At 34.7% G+C, this 16,086-nt stretch overlaps 2 protein-coding genes across 4 annotated transcripts; one reads left to right on the top strand and one right to left on the bottom strand.

Annotated features, from left to right (window-relative positions):
* Positions 1-253: 253 nt before the first annotated feature.
* On the top strand, positions 254-8,549 carry Arp5 (Actin-related protein 5). 2 transcript variants are annotated; one of them, XM_019043081.2, is made up of 10 exons: positions 254-725; positions 1,515-1,612; positions 1,889-2,105; positions 3,030-3,313; positions 3,775-3,987; positions 4,503-4,586; positions 4,988-5,122; positions 6,179-6,267; positions 6,960-7,146; positions 7,861-8,549. In XM_019043081.2, exons 1-10 carry the CDS (start codon positions 623-625, stop codon positions 8,452-8,454), a joined length of 2,004 nt encoding a protein of 667 aa, XP_018898626.2. In that variant the 5' UTR covers positions 254-622; the 3' UTR covers positions 8,455-8,549. The 2 variants fall into 2 exon arrangements, with proteins under 2 accessions (XP_018898626.2, XP_072155930.1); XM_072299829.1 differs by having other exon boundaries at positions 345-367.
* Positions 8,550-9,350: 801 nt separating this feature from the next.
* Positions 9,351-15,998, bottom strand: LOC109031524 (uncharacterized). Of its 2 annotated transcripts, none has more exons than XM_019043082.2 (6): positions 15,614-15,998; positions 14,746-14,888; positions 14,090-14,181; positions 13,256-13,472; positions 12,672-12,874; positions 9,351-11,309 (listed from the first exon to the last, which is right to left on the bottom strand). In XM_019043082.2, exons 1-6 carry the CDS (start codon positions 15,754-15,756, stop codon positions 11,145-11,147), a joined length of 963 nt encoding a protein of 320 aa, XP_018898627.2. In that variant the 5' UTR covers positions 15,757-15,998; the 3' UTR covers positions 9,351-11,144. The 2 variants fall into 2 exon arrangements, with proteins under 2 accessions (XP_018898627.2, XP_018898628.2); XM_019043083.2 differs by having other exon boundaries at positions 15,603-15,996.
* Between the last annotated feature and the right edge of the window lie 88 nt (positions 15,999-16,086).

The following is a 16,086-nucleotide window of genomic DNA, read 5'->3' as shown; positions in this document are numbered from 1 at the left end:
CGTGTGAAGTAATTAGTGAACTCTCAACGCTAGATGAAGTTTCATTATGGAGGCATGAGTCGTTCGCCATGCGCGCTGCGGACGGCGCGAGGCGGCTCATAAAATTCTCCCCTGTGCTCTGTCGGACGGGGAGTGACAGGTGCGCATTTTCAAATTTTCCCGCTACTATTTGAACTTTGTTGCTCTCTGCTGGGCGGCGCGCGCGGGAAATAAAATCAAAACAAAAACATTCCGAAAAATTGAGGCTTTTGAGGTTATGTTTTGATGATAACGCGATTGAATCGGGTTGGATTATGGATTGAACTTAGCAAGAATGCGTAAAAATTGTAGTTTGAAGTGTTTTTGTCATCTTATTGATTAGTCACTGGTAATCAGAGTAATCTTTTGCATTTAATTCACTTCCATTTCTATTTTCCCCTTGATACTGCCCGCACATAGTCTGTATTCTGTTCACTACCCAGAAGGTATCCTCAATTCTTGAATTGCTAATCCCTCAGAGATTTCATGTTCGATCTCATTAATACAATTAGGAGTAAGTCCTCTGTGAGCAGCGCTGATTTAAGTTTTCATCTCGCATAAAGAATTTTATTAGTCAAATATTTGATTCAAGTATCCATCAGTAATGGAAGTTTTTGGGTTGAAAGACTTAAAAACCGTTCCAGACATTTTCCACCCCTACACTGATTTGTTGCGGACATCCGGAACGCCAATTGTTATTGACAACGGTAAGAGGAGCAGTTAATTCATTTTGGCCGTACGATTTTCCTATTTTTTCTTTATTGTCTAGATACTTTTAAAACTGTAATTTGATCTAATATTAAGTGTTGTTGGGTTTGGAGTAAAGATTTTCAATGCTTCAGTTCTACAGTTCTTGACAATCAGAATGCTTATCACTGGATTAGTGTTCTAGGATTTCTCATTTCTCTCCTAGTCCTTACCTCTGCTCTGATGAGTATCTCAAGTTTTCAAATTCGGAACAGTCCGTCCGAGGTATTCATCATTCATACACATCGCTTACATCTATGAGTACAAATAGATTATGTGATAGAGTATCATTTGCATCTCAATTTTGTAAATTTCCTAATTATAAGAAACAGATGTCTGTACATTACTACTGGTTAAAATTTCTGGAGATTCTCAGTGTTCCTTTTAATACTTTTCTCTGCCAATTTCATGCAAAGATGACAAGCAGTTTTCTTGTGATAAATGAAATACTCATAGGTGAAAATTTTGTAAAGCAGGAGAGAAGAAATGTGTTTTTCTAGTTACGAAATTGATATCCCTCAATGGTTATCGATTTCAATGCAAAAATAAAATGAAAATGGACTGAAAACTTGTGAAATTGGAGTGGAATAATTTTCTTTCAAATCAAATTTGAATGAACTACGCCATCGAAACATCTACGTAAAATTGCTAACCCTTAGTCTTTACTGTTGGCCTCTTTGATTACTAGCATAATTTTTTACAGGTGTTATATTTTTCTGTGCTCAAAAATAGTATTCTTACTTTTTCAGGTTCTTATCAGTGTAGAGTAGGATGGGCATCCGCACAGAAGCCAAATCTCATTTTCAAGAATGTCCTTGCCAAGCCAAGGAAAGAAAGAGGGAAAAAAGTAAGTGTGAGCGTCATTACCTATGTACCTTTAAATGCCCAAAATCTATGGTGAAATCAACTGTTAAGTATCTCTGTTGCTCTCTCTCTCTTTTTTTTGTCGTATTAACCTGCTTGTCAATGAAAAAACAAGGCAATTGGTCTATTCTTGGTTGTGAATTATCTCTCACTTTGGTATCTTTCCTATCATGGTCTCATTTAGGTCTTCTTGTCTCTTCTTTTTTTTCATACAATTTTTATCATTCAGTATATTCAGACTTGCGTGTTCATTTGACAGGTCACGGAGCTGCAAGTGGGAAATGACATCACTAACATGGAAGCAGTTCGACTTCAACTGAAATCTCAGTTTGATCGCAATGTCGTCACTCATTATGATGTCCAAGAACAAATATTCGACTACTCATTTTCTCACCTGAGTATAAACACTGAACAGTCCGTTAATCACCCTATCTTACTCACAGAGGCCTTTTTGAACCCCAACTATTGTCGACAGTGTAAGTTTTTCAGGCTCTTATTCTTTTTATTTTCCCATATCATAATGAATGTGCAATATGCCATTCTTGAAACATTTGAAGGTGGATATCTCTACAAATTCCCCTGAAAATCGGTTGCATTGAGTGCCTTTGTGATTTTAATGTAAAAATATACCGTTAATTCATATGCCTCACTAATCAAATGAGAGCAGTCAGTAAGTCACATCCCATCGGAACTTGCAAAAAGCGTATTTTTGTATCGATCCCTGAGTGGTATGCTCATTAGGCACTATTACACTATCCAGAAAGATTTGGTAAGTTTCCTTGGCCAAAGTGTGGACAACCTCCTCCATATTTTTTTCTCTTTTTTTTTCTCTTATAAATGCAGTATGTGTTAGAAGTCAAAAGCATTGCTTTCCATCAATTATTATAATTTTTTACTCATCGACATTGGCCTGACTCTCATTAGTCATGATAATCTGAAGTCCATTGTGAAAACTTATTTAAAAAAGCAAACAAAATCCTCATTTTTTTTTTTTTTTTTTTTTTGGGCTTTTTTTTGGCTTTTTCGTTTCAGTAATCTTACAATTACAATGAATGTTTTCATTTTGTTTCTTTTATTGCTCACTCTGTAGAAATTACATTTAGCAGAAAGGAACAGAATTCTTTGGGGGAAAATATGGTTATCTGTCAAGTTTGAAGAATTTTCCGGGTACGGCCACTTTTTAAGCACCTTGATGAACCAGCCCCCCCCTCCCCTAACTTTTAGGCGCTACTGGTGCGTGGCGTCTGGGGAACGTAGAAAACTGCCGCTGACTATTTAGCCGTTCGAATGAAGTCAACAAAATTTTGTTCTCTTTGCTGAGCCCAGTCAATGAAATTCAGTGCAAATTTCCCTATGAAATTTTAATTATGTTTAAACTCAATTTTATTCTTTCATTACAGTTATGTCGGAGCTCCTATTCGAATGCTATCAAGTACCTGCAGTTTGCTATGGTGTGGACTGCCTTTTCAGCTACCAAAAGAACAACCCAGCAGCTCAGTATGGGCTGGTAGTTGGCTGTGGTTATCACTGTATTCATATAATTCCTATCGTTGATTTTAAACCTGATTACTCTCGGTCGAGAAGAATTGATATCGGTGGATTCCATGTTGTTAACTACCTGTATCGACTACTGCAACTGAAGTATCCTGCCCATTTTGCTGCTATTACTCCCTCTAGAGCAGAGGTAATATCATTTTAGCATATACGTCATGTCAAATTATAAAACCATTTGTTTTCTGTTACCTCAGAATCCCCAATAAATGTCTACTTGTAATCTTGGCTCAGGCAGGGTTCGAAAAGCACTGGATCCTGTAACCTCAACTCAAATTCAAGGACTGTAGACCGTTTTTTTGCTCTTTCAAAAAAAAACAGATTTTTAGAGTTACCTAGTGTGGTAGTTTCACCATCGATTCAAAATCAAAACCATAAAATTGGATTTTAATCACTTTTTTAATTGAAATATTAAGGTCTGTGTGCAAGCCAAGTTTTTACAAATTCATCGTTAATGAAAACATTACCCCTTGAGAACCTTGTTGAACTTATGTCGGTTTCTTTATTCAAATCATGTACTTCATCCTTTAAAACTGAAAACATTTTAGTAGTCAATCCATGCAGCCTTAATAAAGGTAAATCTTCTTTCCATAGGAGTTAATTCATGAACACAGTCGAATTGCAATCGACTATAAAGAAGAAGTGAACAAGTGGGCGGATTTAGATTACTACAATAAAAATGTGAGGAGAATTCAGTTACCATTCAATATAACAACTCCAGCGCTAACACCAGAGCAACAACTTGCTCGCAGAAAAGAATTGGCAAAAAAACTTGTTGAAATGAATGCTCGGAAGCGCGAAGAAAGGGTAAGGTCAATTTTAATTTTCTCTTGTCTTAGCGTTTGTTTTTATTGTGAGTTTTTATTTTTTTGAATTGACTCAATTTTGCAAGTGAGTCTTATCGTATTTTTTTCTTTGAATTTATTTATGTATCAGTTTTCCTCTAAGATTTGCAAACCAATCGGATAGGTATTGTATAGGAGGCAAAAGTGTGGCTTTGAAAGGTTTTGCGTTTAGAAAAAGTTACACTTGAGAGACCCTTACTGATAGCTATCAGAGTTTTTCAAACAGGCCAAAATGTGCGTAAACTTTGTAAGCATTGAGCATTTTACATTCTCAAGGGTTTTTTTTATTTTAATTGTAAACGATACTTTAATTCTAAATTTTATAGTGCTTTTGCTCAGCCTGCAACATGCCTCTCTATTGATTTCATCGACTGAAGTAGTTCGTTTTCTTAAAAGAGTTTGACCGGAGACTTCTTTTCCGATTGAGAGTTATTTTGATACAATGTTTGAAAGAAATGCTCTTTTTTACATTTTTAGCTGGCTGAAGAAGAGGAACAACTGAATCAGCTCTTGGCGATTCAAGAGATGGTGGAGTTCAATGATGCAGAAAAAAATATTCAGGTAAGCTGGATTTTTTACTCAGCATCCTGAAATTTAATTGCAGTTTTGAGCTACATCATAATTAATTTGAAAAGTTGGGAATTTTTAAAACAGCGCATTTTCTTTGGAGCATATGTGCTAATCGTCGCTCCCCTAGTAAAAGGGCGTATCTCAATTTCTACGAGAGCTCTGTACTCTGCATAACTTAATGCTTTTCGGAACTCATGTGGAAACAGAATTACGCCCTCATGTCAGAGGAGCAAAGCAATAAGACAAACTTCTTTTTTCTTTACCTTGCATTAAAGTCATTGAAATAAACTGAATGAGCCTATGCCTATGTCCTAGCTATTGACGTATGAAAAGTTGTTTATCACATCTGAAATGAAATTATCGTTTTTTTTTTGTTGAACTGTTTATTTTAGGAAGCCCTGAAGTCATTTGAATTAAAGGATGTAAATGATTTGATCAAGTCAATCAACCAACTGCGCTCCAAAATTGAAAAAACCAAACAGAAAATTTGTGGAGCAAATGTTGTGACTGATACTATTGCTACCGAGGTGAGTTTCTGTGCTTTAAGTTTAAAAATTGGGACTTGAGGGTGCTTTTGTGCCAAAGAAGAACATTTGCAGAAGTAGTTTGAATGCACTGTTACTTGAGTTTTTTGAAAATTTAGTTTCTGCATGTATTTTAGAGCTCTGGCTCCATTCCTGTTTGTGAGGAACATCATAGATTTGCAGAAAAAAACAAAAAAAAATTGTCTTTACACTTGGAGTTTCTCTCTTTTGGCACCAATATAAAATACAAGTTCCAATAATGCATGTCGGTAAGTCGTTTTTTTTTTCTCCTTGTACTCTGAATTTTGCGACTCGCCATATTTTCCATGTAGAAATTTTATAATCCTGTTAAGTTGAAAAAAAACACAGCAATGCACACAGTTCCTGCCCATCCCATTTTTCAAAGTAACCTCTTCATTTTCAAGAACTTGTTGTCTCCAATATTTTCAAAGTGATGTTCTTTTCTTTCTAGTGCTTCCAAAACAGTGCCTTCATAATCTGTCCGGGCTCATTTCAGTATTTCATGAAGTCATTTGATTCTAAAAACAAATAAGCAGATTGAGACGATTATTCTGGCTAGACCTCTCAAATTAACATTTTCTTTAAGTTCTTAATTACTCAGAAAAAAATCTCTTCTTCTACTTGTAGCGGTTCGTACTGAATGGGTGTAATGGAGAGTTTGCAGGTGTCTGAAATTTAATGAATTTCATATTTAATTGGAAACTATTAACTAAACTGAGTATTCTTGGTTTCTAAATCGAACAATTATTGGAGGAAATATGACTTAAGATAGAATCTGTTAAAGTAAATGTGTATAAACAAGAAATGCCACCTGATAATGTCAAAAAACGGTACATTTTCTTCCTTTACCTATCATATCTATTTTTCTACAATTTTCCCTATTAGAAAACAACTATAAAACATACTGCAAACTTGGCTCACTGAGCATTCTCAGATGAGTAAATAAGATTTTTTCACCAATTTTCTATTCAACTTTTTATTTTTTCATTAAGAGGAATGTTTATTTTCTACTTGTGTTGTATTTTATTGTTTATTAAGGAGCCAAAATTGAAGATTATGAAGGAAATGCCTGTGCCAAAGAAGGATGAAGACATGAAAAAGTGGATCAGTGATCTCAGAGAAAAGAGGTATGTTTTGACGGAATTAAAATCGACAAAACTTGAACAAATGAAAGCAACTTTTCAGTTTCAAAGTCATAAATACTCATTTGTTTTAAAATCACCGTCTGACTTGTAACTAGCACGGTTATACGTTTTTGTAACTATCTCATGACTGAGAAAAAAAGAATGAAAGAAAAAGCCAACAGAAATCTTTTGCTGTGCATCTCTGTTGAAATTTTTCGAGGTAGCAAAGTAGTGATAGAGAAACGATAATAAGAAGGGATCCTCCGAGGCAAGCCGAAGAGGCAGTTAACATTTCTATGGCTAAGGAACAAAACCGCCTATCTACGAACTGACGATTTTATAGGACGAAGAATAAACTTCGCTATTTTTGGAAAGAATTGAAATTTTTTTATACGTCACGGCGCTCCTGTGTGAAATTGAAAAAACTAAAACATCAGCTTGCCTATTTTATCCTGTGGAATGTGGTAAATTCACCAACTCATTTTCTCCAAAATTAACAGTTTGCTATTCATCCTGCATTGGATTGTTTTCTTTCCTAACCATCGATTTGCTTGTTAGTAGCTCTGCTTTTTTGGTCCATTCAATTAAGTGATAGGCTGAAATTCTGAAAAAGCATCTTTAGACTATTTTGCAGACCAAGCTACATTAGACTATTTTGCAGGTTTTATCACTGTACATTTTTCTCGTTTTATCAGGCAAAGAATTCTAGATAAGCGGTCAGCACGGAAACAACGCAAGCAAGATATGGCGAAAAGGAGAACAGCAGCATCTTGGGAAAGAATGAGAATCATTAGCCAGCTAGCAGGGAACAAAAAAGACAAACGAGATGATGATTTTGGGATGCGAGACGAGGATTGGGACGTCTATAAAGTCATCAACAAGGTAAATCCAACTGTTTGAGTTAATTTTACCCTTGGCACTCACATTTCAATGGCCAAAGTGCAAAATCACGTATCTCCATTACAGTATTACAAAATGTCTGCTCCTATTTTATTTTTTCAAAGACGAAGAAGCCAAATTTACAGCTTCAAATTTATGCAGAATAATTTGCCAACAGAGCAGAAAAATCAAGGAAGATTTCAAGAATTAATGTTGATCAATGAGGGAAAAAAAGTCTAGCAGGAAGTCAGCAACGTTGCAAATGGAGTTACGAGCTTTTGTACTTCAGCCATCTTCCAGAAGATAAGGTCGTTCATAGATCCTGCTATTTTTACACCTCTTAATTTGCACATCAAATACTGAGGTAGAATCAATAGTCATCAACTTTTTGTGGATTGATGTTGGAAAAAAAATATAATGGACCTTGAGTTAAACATTTTTTACTTCCATTTCATGTCTCTTTTTTTTTAAAATAGAGACAAAATAGACTGCCAAAATAGTAATATATCAAACTATTTTGACATGAAATCTTTGGAGGATATTTGAAATCCAGTACAGATAAAAGCATAGTGAATTTCTCAAATTAAAAACAATTGATAATCTGTCATCAAAACACTGTCTGATTAGAAGTTTGTAACGTCAGAAACTAAGAATATAATGGCGGCGGTTAAGGCTTTCCTTGTCCTAACATCAAGTGCCTTTATTTTCCATTTTCAGGATGGAGGGGATAGTGATAGCGAAGAAGAGCAAGAAAAACTGATAGAACTAGAAGAAGTATTGCGCCAATACGACCCTGTCTTCAGTGAAAATTCAAACGAGCAAGAATTAAACCCAGAAGAAGCGCACCAACTACATTTCGGAACTGAACATATCCGCGCCCCGGAGGTACTATTCCAACCTTCTATGATCGGTGTATCTCAAGCAGGGATTGCCGAAACAATTGAATACATCTTAAAACAGTTTAATGAGGAAACGGCAACAAATTTAGTCTCAAATATTTTTATCACTGGAGGTTGCGGAAATTTACCTGGTCTAAAGGACAGGCTGCGGAAAGAGTTGATGGAAATTCGACCCTTCCAATCAATGTTTAATATTAGTGAAGCAAGCAACTTGATGTTGGATAGTTGGTTTGGTGCGAAAGAGATGGCTCTGTCTGATGATTTTGCAAAACTTAGTATAAGTGTGAATGAATATGAGGAAAAGGGAATGGAGTATTTTAAAGAGCATTTTGCATCAAACGTTTTCGTTCCCTCCCCATCCGCAATTCCAGTTGAGGAGAGTCCTCAAACCAGTCAGACCCCTGTTTCATAAATGTACTTTTTACCTGTCACAACTGTCAGTCCTAGTTCTGTTTTTATCTGTGATTTTACTGTATCGTATGTGTATTAAAGTTTTTTTTATGCTTAGATTTGTCATGGTTTATAATGACAAGTTTTTTAATCCCAAAAGAACAAGTTATCCAAAGAGACCATTTATAAGAAAAACCCAAAGCTGTATTCTTAATATTGTTACTCCTTTTTTTCAACTCTTTTTAATACAAGTTTAAACCGACCTCAAAAATTGTGCAAAGCTTATGTTAACCTCCACCTTTGATTATCGTTTGAATTTTGCTACGCTTGGATATGTGTTTTCAAAAATTCTGAATTTTAGGAAAATGGCAAAAACATGTTTTTGCATTATCAGATGTGCATAAAATCTATGAGTCAAAGTTAAAATGTTAGATTAGGGGGCTGTGAAAGTACACACATTTTGTGAAAATTTTTTTTACTCTCTATGGCTTAATGTGCAAAAAAACAGAAGATTCCGCAAATTTTGGTGTCATGTAATGCAGTGTTTCACACCTACTTTTCCCCATTTTAAAACGTCAAAAAGGCTTGAACCTCCCTCTCTGTTTAAACAGCTCCCTTCGTTGTTTAAGAATCTCCGTTCTCATTTTATTTCTTTGATGGAGAACAATTCAGTGTCATTCTGTAAAGTTTTCACAGAGTTGTTTTCGCGCAGAGAAGAAAAATTATCGAAGTTTTCGAGAAATGACATTGAGAAGTTTTCCATCTAAAAAATAAAGTATGTCAGAAAATATGCAACATCCTAAACTGAGAACACATGGTCTGGTAGTTTCACTGTTGATATACATAATAGACTATTCCTCATGTTCAGAGCTGCTAAATTAATAAATAAATAAGTGATAAAAAAGAAGAAAATCAAGATTAAAACTTCTATGAAACTTTAATTTAAATCTTAAAATCAATATCACATTTGAACAAATGCAGTGTGCTTGAAAAAAACCTTCGCATTCTTTCCATCTGCAATTACCATGTTTTAACCTTAAAAAGCATTTCAGCGTAATGTAAAAATGTTACAGTTGTTGATTGTCTTAAAAATAATGCAACTGGGACAAATACAGTTGGCTTCTCCTGCAGTGAGAGGCCTTAAAAAATTATGACAAGGCTAATTGTAAAGTTTGTCAGCAGACTAAATTATGAATTCCAAAACATGAATTTAAAACATTGAATTACACACTGAAAAATCTCGACTCTTAAGCAGTAACAATTTTTTAAACTTTCATAACCTGCACTTCCTCTCTGAAAAAGGTGCCAGCTCCTGCAACTAATTATAATCATCCAGAAATCTCCTGATGCAACAGCCACTTGTCAACTCGTGGCAAGCTTTAACAAGAATCTAACAGTTAATATTGATTAGTATTAGTTCTAATGTCGGTGTATCTAAAATGCAGCACCCAAAAAAAGAAGTAACCTTCAAGCAAAAATTCATATCCAAAACCTAACTTTATACACATGAATCTGCAATCAGAGAGCATAATCTTGCAACAAGTTTTACTCCGCAATTTCCTAATTTAATACATACATTTTTCTCTCTTTGTATCCTCTTCTATGCATTTTATGGCATTAGAATCAATTTTACCTTAAGAGATGAGACCGTAAAAGTCAAAATTTCATTCTGTTACACTTAAATCATTTAATAAATCTTTACTTTTGGAAATATTATCGATTGTTTTTCATGCTAGATAGTTGTAAAAACAGATTCAATAATTATTGTACAGTATTGCAGTAGGTACTTAACATTTTTTGTTTGGAATTCGTTTGAAAAGAAAAACTTTCAATGAGATGATTCATGATCTTCCACAGAACCTTCAGCATTTTCAAATAAAAAATGGACTACTTGGCAGGGTAAAAATTTGAGCACTACAGTACATGTTTTCTCAACAAAATTTAACTAAGAACACTTAAACATACTGAAAAATTCTGAATTTAACTCGTAAAAGAGAAATAGACATCGGCGCCTCACTGTAAAAAAAAAAAAAAAAAAAAAAAAAAAAAAACCATAGGCAATGTGTGCCAAACTGCGCAGTGAAATCACTTTGTACATCGGGCAAATAACTAGAGCTTAGTTTCACAGGCATTTTCTCCTTTTTCTGATACAAGATACCTTCAATCTTTCAAAAGAAAAAAAGTTAGTGCGCAAGAAACTCCTTCCTTACAGACATCAAATCAGTGCTTGATTCAACTTGAGTGGTTTACCTGCAAACGAGATGTCTGAGTTGACATAGACAAAAACCATTATTTTCTAGCTTTTAAGTTGACTTTGGAAAGTCTCAATACGTCCATCATATAGTTTGTAAAATTTTGAAGAGGTAACACACATTGTGATTCTTAATTTTTTACCCTGTCTATTGGTCTATTGTTTTTTTGTCATTAGCCGGATGTACACATTTAAGAAATTATAACTAAAATAAAACTTCTGGACCCAGCTTTTTAACCCTTAGTATTATTTTGGTAACTTAGGACAGGAAATAAATAAAAATATAAGTGTTTTTTCTGAAACAAAAATATTTCGGTTTCATAATGCTACCTTAATACCTTTTTAATGATTTCATGCCATTAAAAAATTAAATACAATTGAGGCTACATTGACAGGTCTCTGGGATGTTTGAAAAACTCTGACTGACCAGATCAAATCCTTTGCAAGCCTCTCAGTGGCTTTCATTGCGTTGACTCTATTGCAAAAATGTATTGCTCCTTCTTCGTTACAGGATGGTGCGATTTTTTACCGATAAACGCTACGTTATTCTTCTTGTTTTCTACATACTTCTGCACGAAAAACTTGTTATTGATGTGTACCTCCGGATGGTTTAAATATTCATCAATCTGAAACAATGGAACGTCCATTTTAATCCATAAATGGAAAGATGCAATAAAGGTTGGTAAAATGATCATTGCCCAATTTTGACCGGGCCAAAGAAATAATGTGCTTTAGTTGAATCTAGTGTAAAATTTACGAATATCATGATGGAGGAGAAAAGCTCATTCAAATGCAATTTTTTCTCAGAACACTATCCTGTTTGGCATTGGGGCCTTTTCTCATTCACATCTAGGGGAGGTAAAAATTGCTTGGAGGTACATATAAAAAGATCTCCGAAAATTCCATCCTTGTATAAATCTAAATCTACTAACATTCGCCCCAAAAAAAGCGACTATGAAACGTAGGGAGGGTCAGGAGGGGAATTAGGCACTCATTACAACTTATCAGAATACCACCTGTAGCTCGCTTCAGGTTTAGTTGGTCTCAATATCAGCACAGCACAATTAAAAGTACAGCACATAGTAGCAAACAACATCTCTGAGAAAGAACTATACACGAATGAACTCCTCTCTTTATCGTTAAATTTTTCGATATCATACTAAATTCTTCGCTTGTAAAACACACCATCTTTAAGTAAGAGCACTTCGTGCTTATAACAGCGACTATTAACAAAATAACGAAAATTCAAACATCATCGGAACAGTTTCTAAACATTTTAAAATTATTTCATTTGACAGACATATTTTAATTCCATCATTCAGTGTCTTCAATTTGCAACATTTTTCCTCTACAGCGACAGCAGCCGATTACACAAAACAATTGAGTATTTTCCCCTTAGAATACAGTAAGAACTTCAGTGAGAATAGAGCGAAGAACTCCTTATAGATTTGTACTAATATCTCGTTTCATTCAGTTTTTTCTCGAATGTAGGACTGTAAGTCCATTCTGAAGTGTCAAATTTGACTCAAAAATTTCAATTTTTAACTATAGAATATGATTTAGCAATTTTTGTTTAAAATTTTGCTGATATTTGCATGTAATAGAAAGAGAAATCATTGAATTTTTCATTAAGAAATGTTCAACAGTTTCCTGCTAAAGATACAATTTTTGAGGGAAAATTTGGCAGCGCCAAAAAGTAGTAACGTTTCTCCACGAGGAAAATGATGACTTATGTATGGCGTTCGGAAATTTCCCATTCTCTTTGAGGCTGTCTCTGATTTTAGAAAGTGAGGCGTAAGAACATAATGAAATGATGCATAAAAAACACAAAGCTGCCTGACACAAATGGACATGGAATGATAAGGGCAAGTGTGTGATTTTGCCAACCTGCGTTAAACTTCAGTACAACACTAAATGCCAACACATTTGTCCAAACGACTCTTGCGTTGTACCTCTATCTATTTTTTGTTAGAATGAAAAGGCTGTACCTTCATCCAGACGCAATCCTCAATTTCTCGATCACATTTTTTAATGTCTTTGGATAGAGGAACAAGATGGGCAATGAAGTAGAAGTCTGAGCAACCAAATTTTGCTTGATGCATGTGCCGTAAAGATAAGAGGGAGACGAATTTTGTTTCAATGTGCGTTTCTTCCATTACTTCTCTCACAACAGCATCAGCTAAATCTTCACCTGGGGATCAAATAAAGACAGCTCATAGAGTAAGTGATATGAAACTACTTTCAAAATTTTACAGTAGGCGCTGAAAGATCATGTGTGTATCATAGAGCTAATGCCAATCAAGCAATAAAACTTTACATAGGTAATTCGCCCATCAAAATTCTGGAACAAATACTTTCCTCAATTTTTTCCAAAATTCTCATGATTTTCATAGCTTTCAGACAAAGGTAGGTATTAATTCAGATAACAAGGTTTAAACTATGAAAATTATAGAGGCAATATTAAAAAAAATAATTCAACAAACAAGGCTCATCTGCCCTTGTCTTCAAAGATCATGCAAAAAATGTTCTCAAAAAGTGTTCACAAAAATAAAAGCAAGAAACCAGTTATTACCAGGTTCAACATAGCCTCCAGGGAGCTTCCACTGTATTCTTTGACCATATTTCTCCTTCACTGTTAAAACTTCATTATCTTCATTAACAACAACCGCTCCTATTCCAACCATAGTGTGTGCATACACTGGAATGTGTGATGCTGCATCTTGAGGCAGCCAGCGACAGAGTGTCAGAGTTGAAGTATCTATGGATGCGTGATGAAAATTAAAACCATTCTGAAAGGGGTAGTAATTCAAGATTAGAGATGGAACTTTTGAGGAAAATAAGATGTTTACATGCTTACATTAGAGAGATATTACAAAAATAGAGAACTTAAAAAGGCTTGTAGATACATAAATTTACCTAATCTGTCTTCTGTAAAATATTATCACAAAACTAGTATTTTATTCCATTTCAAAAAAACTGGGAGATTAGAAGCAGTGCCAAGCCACTGCTCAAACCTTTGTTTGAGGATTGATTGGCTCCGTTAAGCCAGCACTTTTTAAAAGAGAAAATATACCTGCATCTCAACACCCAAGCAAAGGATTAGTCACCTGATTCCAGTCCTCATCTAGTAGTCTTTATGGCGGGGATTTTAGTAAGGTCAACATTTTACAAAACTCATACAATAGTTATAAATTCTTTTGAAACAACTTTGTATGGTATTCTAGCTAAATTTTTTTGAAATCTCAATGTTTGTTCACCTACGATATAAAAACACCCCCACTCTTGACAGATTATTTCACTTTTCTAGATAATTTTGAGACTATCATTTTATATCTATTTGATTCATTCTGGAAGAAATCTTGAGGCAAATTGCATAAGGAACTTAGAAATAACATGATGTTTCTACCTTCACTAAAACTGGAATCCAGTCAGCGCGCTTGGTGCTTACATGAAACCATACTCCTCGCACATTTTCTGCTGCCCACTTTTTCAATGACTCTGTTAACAGGAGGAAAAAAAATTAGAGAAGAGGAATAGTTCTGTGATACTTTGTTTAACTTGAATTTAAAGTTTAAGCCTCCATTAAAAAAAAAGAGGAAAAAAAAGGATTCTATTTCAGCTTGCAATACATTATTTTTGTCAAGTCACAGAAAATTCACCAAAAATTTTGTAGAGAAACGTGCAGCCGTACTTTATTAAATGAATGAATTGACAATGAAACCATGTGACGTTGCAACGAAACTAAGCTTGTTTGGCTCGCTCCAGCACTCTCAAATATTCCCAACAGCAATATGTCTCCCTACCTATTTGCTTGTCTTTTCTTTTTGCATTCTGAGTGCAGAAAATTAGTTATTTATTTAAGTAAATTCCTAACTAGATTTCAGAGCTCCTCATTGTAGTGTCTGCATACATGCCTACATACGTGATGTCTATGCATTTTGAGAAGAAAAAAAATTATGCGTCTCAGAATACTACGAAAATCTGCAGATGAAGTTTGGAAGGAAGATGCTTTATACTCCAGTTGATGTGGTGCTTTGAGAAATTGAGCGAGCAATAAATTACCTTCCAGTCGTTGGGCGAATGGAAGTCCCTCTTCAGGCACTGAATCACAGTCAATGGTCATGCCATTGTAGTGATCGAGCTTTCCCTTCAAAATAAGATTTTCTTGACTTGACATGATGCGACCAGAAGAAAAATTTCGGAACCTGAAAAATTCAATTTCAATGATTAGCGATGTTTCTCATGACAGAAGAGTAAAATAAAAGCAAGTCTCCAGCTTGATGATGCTGGATTTGACACAGTGATACATAACAAGTTGCATTGATCCAACGAGAGAGGGTTTTCTGTGCACAACAAAACAGAAGTAAAAATGTTACATAAGACAATTATTTCAAGGTTGCTCACCATGTCTGACTCAATGCTATTTCGTAAGAGTAGTCTGACTTCATTTAGCAAAAGCTTGAAAGAGCTACAGAATGCACAATTATTCTACGATACCAGACAAAAAATAAACTGAAATACCTAAGTCGTTTGCCGAACTCTCTTCTTTTAGGACTTTTCATTATAATTAAAACTAAGCTGAAGTACCAAAATGAAGTAGAATCAAGTTTCATGACAATGGCTTGAAGAGTGGCAATAAGATGTGAATACTTCATTGATTGTCTTTCAGAGATATAAATTAAAGGCAGGGAAGTTCTTCTTAAAGCAATTACAAGACCTTCATCATGGTTTTTTATTTTTGAAACGAGCAGTGAATGAAAATTCTTCTCCAAGTGCATCAAGAACCTTCAGATGAGAACACAGCCCATCACGATAAACATGCATCTTTGATCTATCATTTGAAACAATGAATCAGTTAGGAGCCAAATATATGAAATAATGGTCAGATGATTTGATGGAGCATAGAACTTAATACTTACTGATTACTTACGATAATGCTGAGGAAGTGCAGAGTTGATTCTTGTTCAGGGGGATTGGAATAGATGATTGGGATTTAAATAAATACGGGAAAAATTTGTGAAAACGACTGTGGTGGCTTTGGAAAGTTGTTCTTAAACTGAGTAAAAACACCATTGCATGACAGTGCGTGAATTGAAACACATACCAACTTAGAAAGTTTTTGTGCTTATGATATGGATGAACCAATTAAAAAATTAATTATGATCAAATTAATCGATTTTGTACCACACTTCGATGGAATGCAGAAGTATTAATCTCGGTTTGTCGTGATTTATCTTTGGAAACACACATGCACAATGCGCTCACATGATTTCAACAGAAAGACCAGTTCACCAGATAACATCACATAACATAACCTATAATAACCTTGATAACCAAAATAACTGATATGCTGATAACAAATAAAAATCTCAATTCGCCTGCAATTCAAGATGCGGCAATTTT

The sequence above is a fragment of the Bemisia tabaci genome, chromosome 4 (assembly GCF_918797505.1).
Source record: "Bemisia tabaci chromosome 4, PGI_BMITA_v3".
Lineage (NCBI taxonomy): Eukaryota > Metazoa > Arthropoda > Insecta > Hemiptera > Aleyrodidae > Bemisia > Bemisia tabaci.
Note: the sequence above shows the minus strand (reverse complement) of the source record. Positions and strands in the feature narration are given on the sequence as shown.

What these genes read in the sequence shown, in the direction of transcription:
- LOC109031524 (XM_019043082.2), bottom strand. Translation starts at nt 15,756, where the DNA reads ATGGTGTTTTTACTCAGTTTAAGAACAACTTTCCAAAGCCACCACAGT. An exon ending in GGATTCCAGTTTTAGTGAAG is followed by an intron (nt 13,473 to 14,089) that starts GTAGAAACATCA and finishes TACCCCTTTCAG; the next exon opens with AATGGTTTTAATTTTCATCA. An exon ending in AGGATTGCGTCTGGATGAAG is followed by an intron (nt 11,310 to 12,671) that starts GTACAGCCTTTT and finishes CCATTGTTTCAG; the next exon opens with ATTGATGAATATTTAAACCA.
- Arp5 (XM_019043081.2), top strand. Translation starts at nt 623, where the DNA reads ATGGAAGTTTTTGGGTTGAAAGACTTAAAAACCGTTCCAGACATTTTC. An exon ending in GCCAATTGTTATTGACAACG is followed by an intron (nt 726 to 1,514) that starts GTAAGAGGAGCA and finishes TTACTTTTTCAG; the next exon opens with GTTCTTATCAGTGTAGAGTA. An exon ending in ATGCAGAAAAAAATATTCAG is followed by an intron (nt 4,587 to 4,987) that starts GTAAGCTGGATT and finishes TGTTTATTTTAG; the next exon opens with GAAGCCCTGAAGTCATTTGA.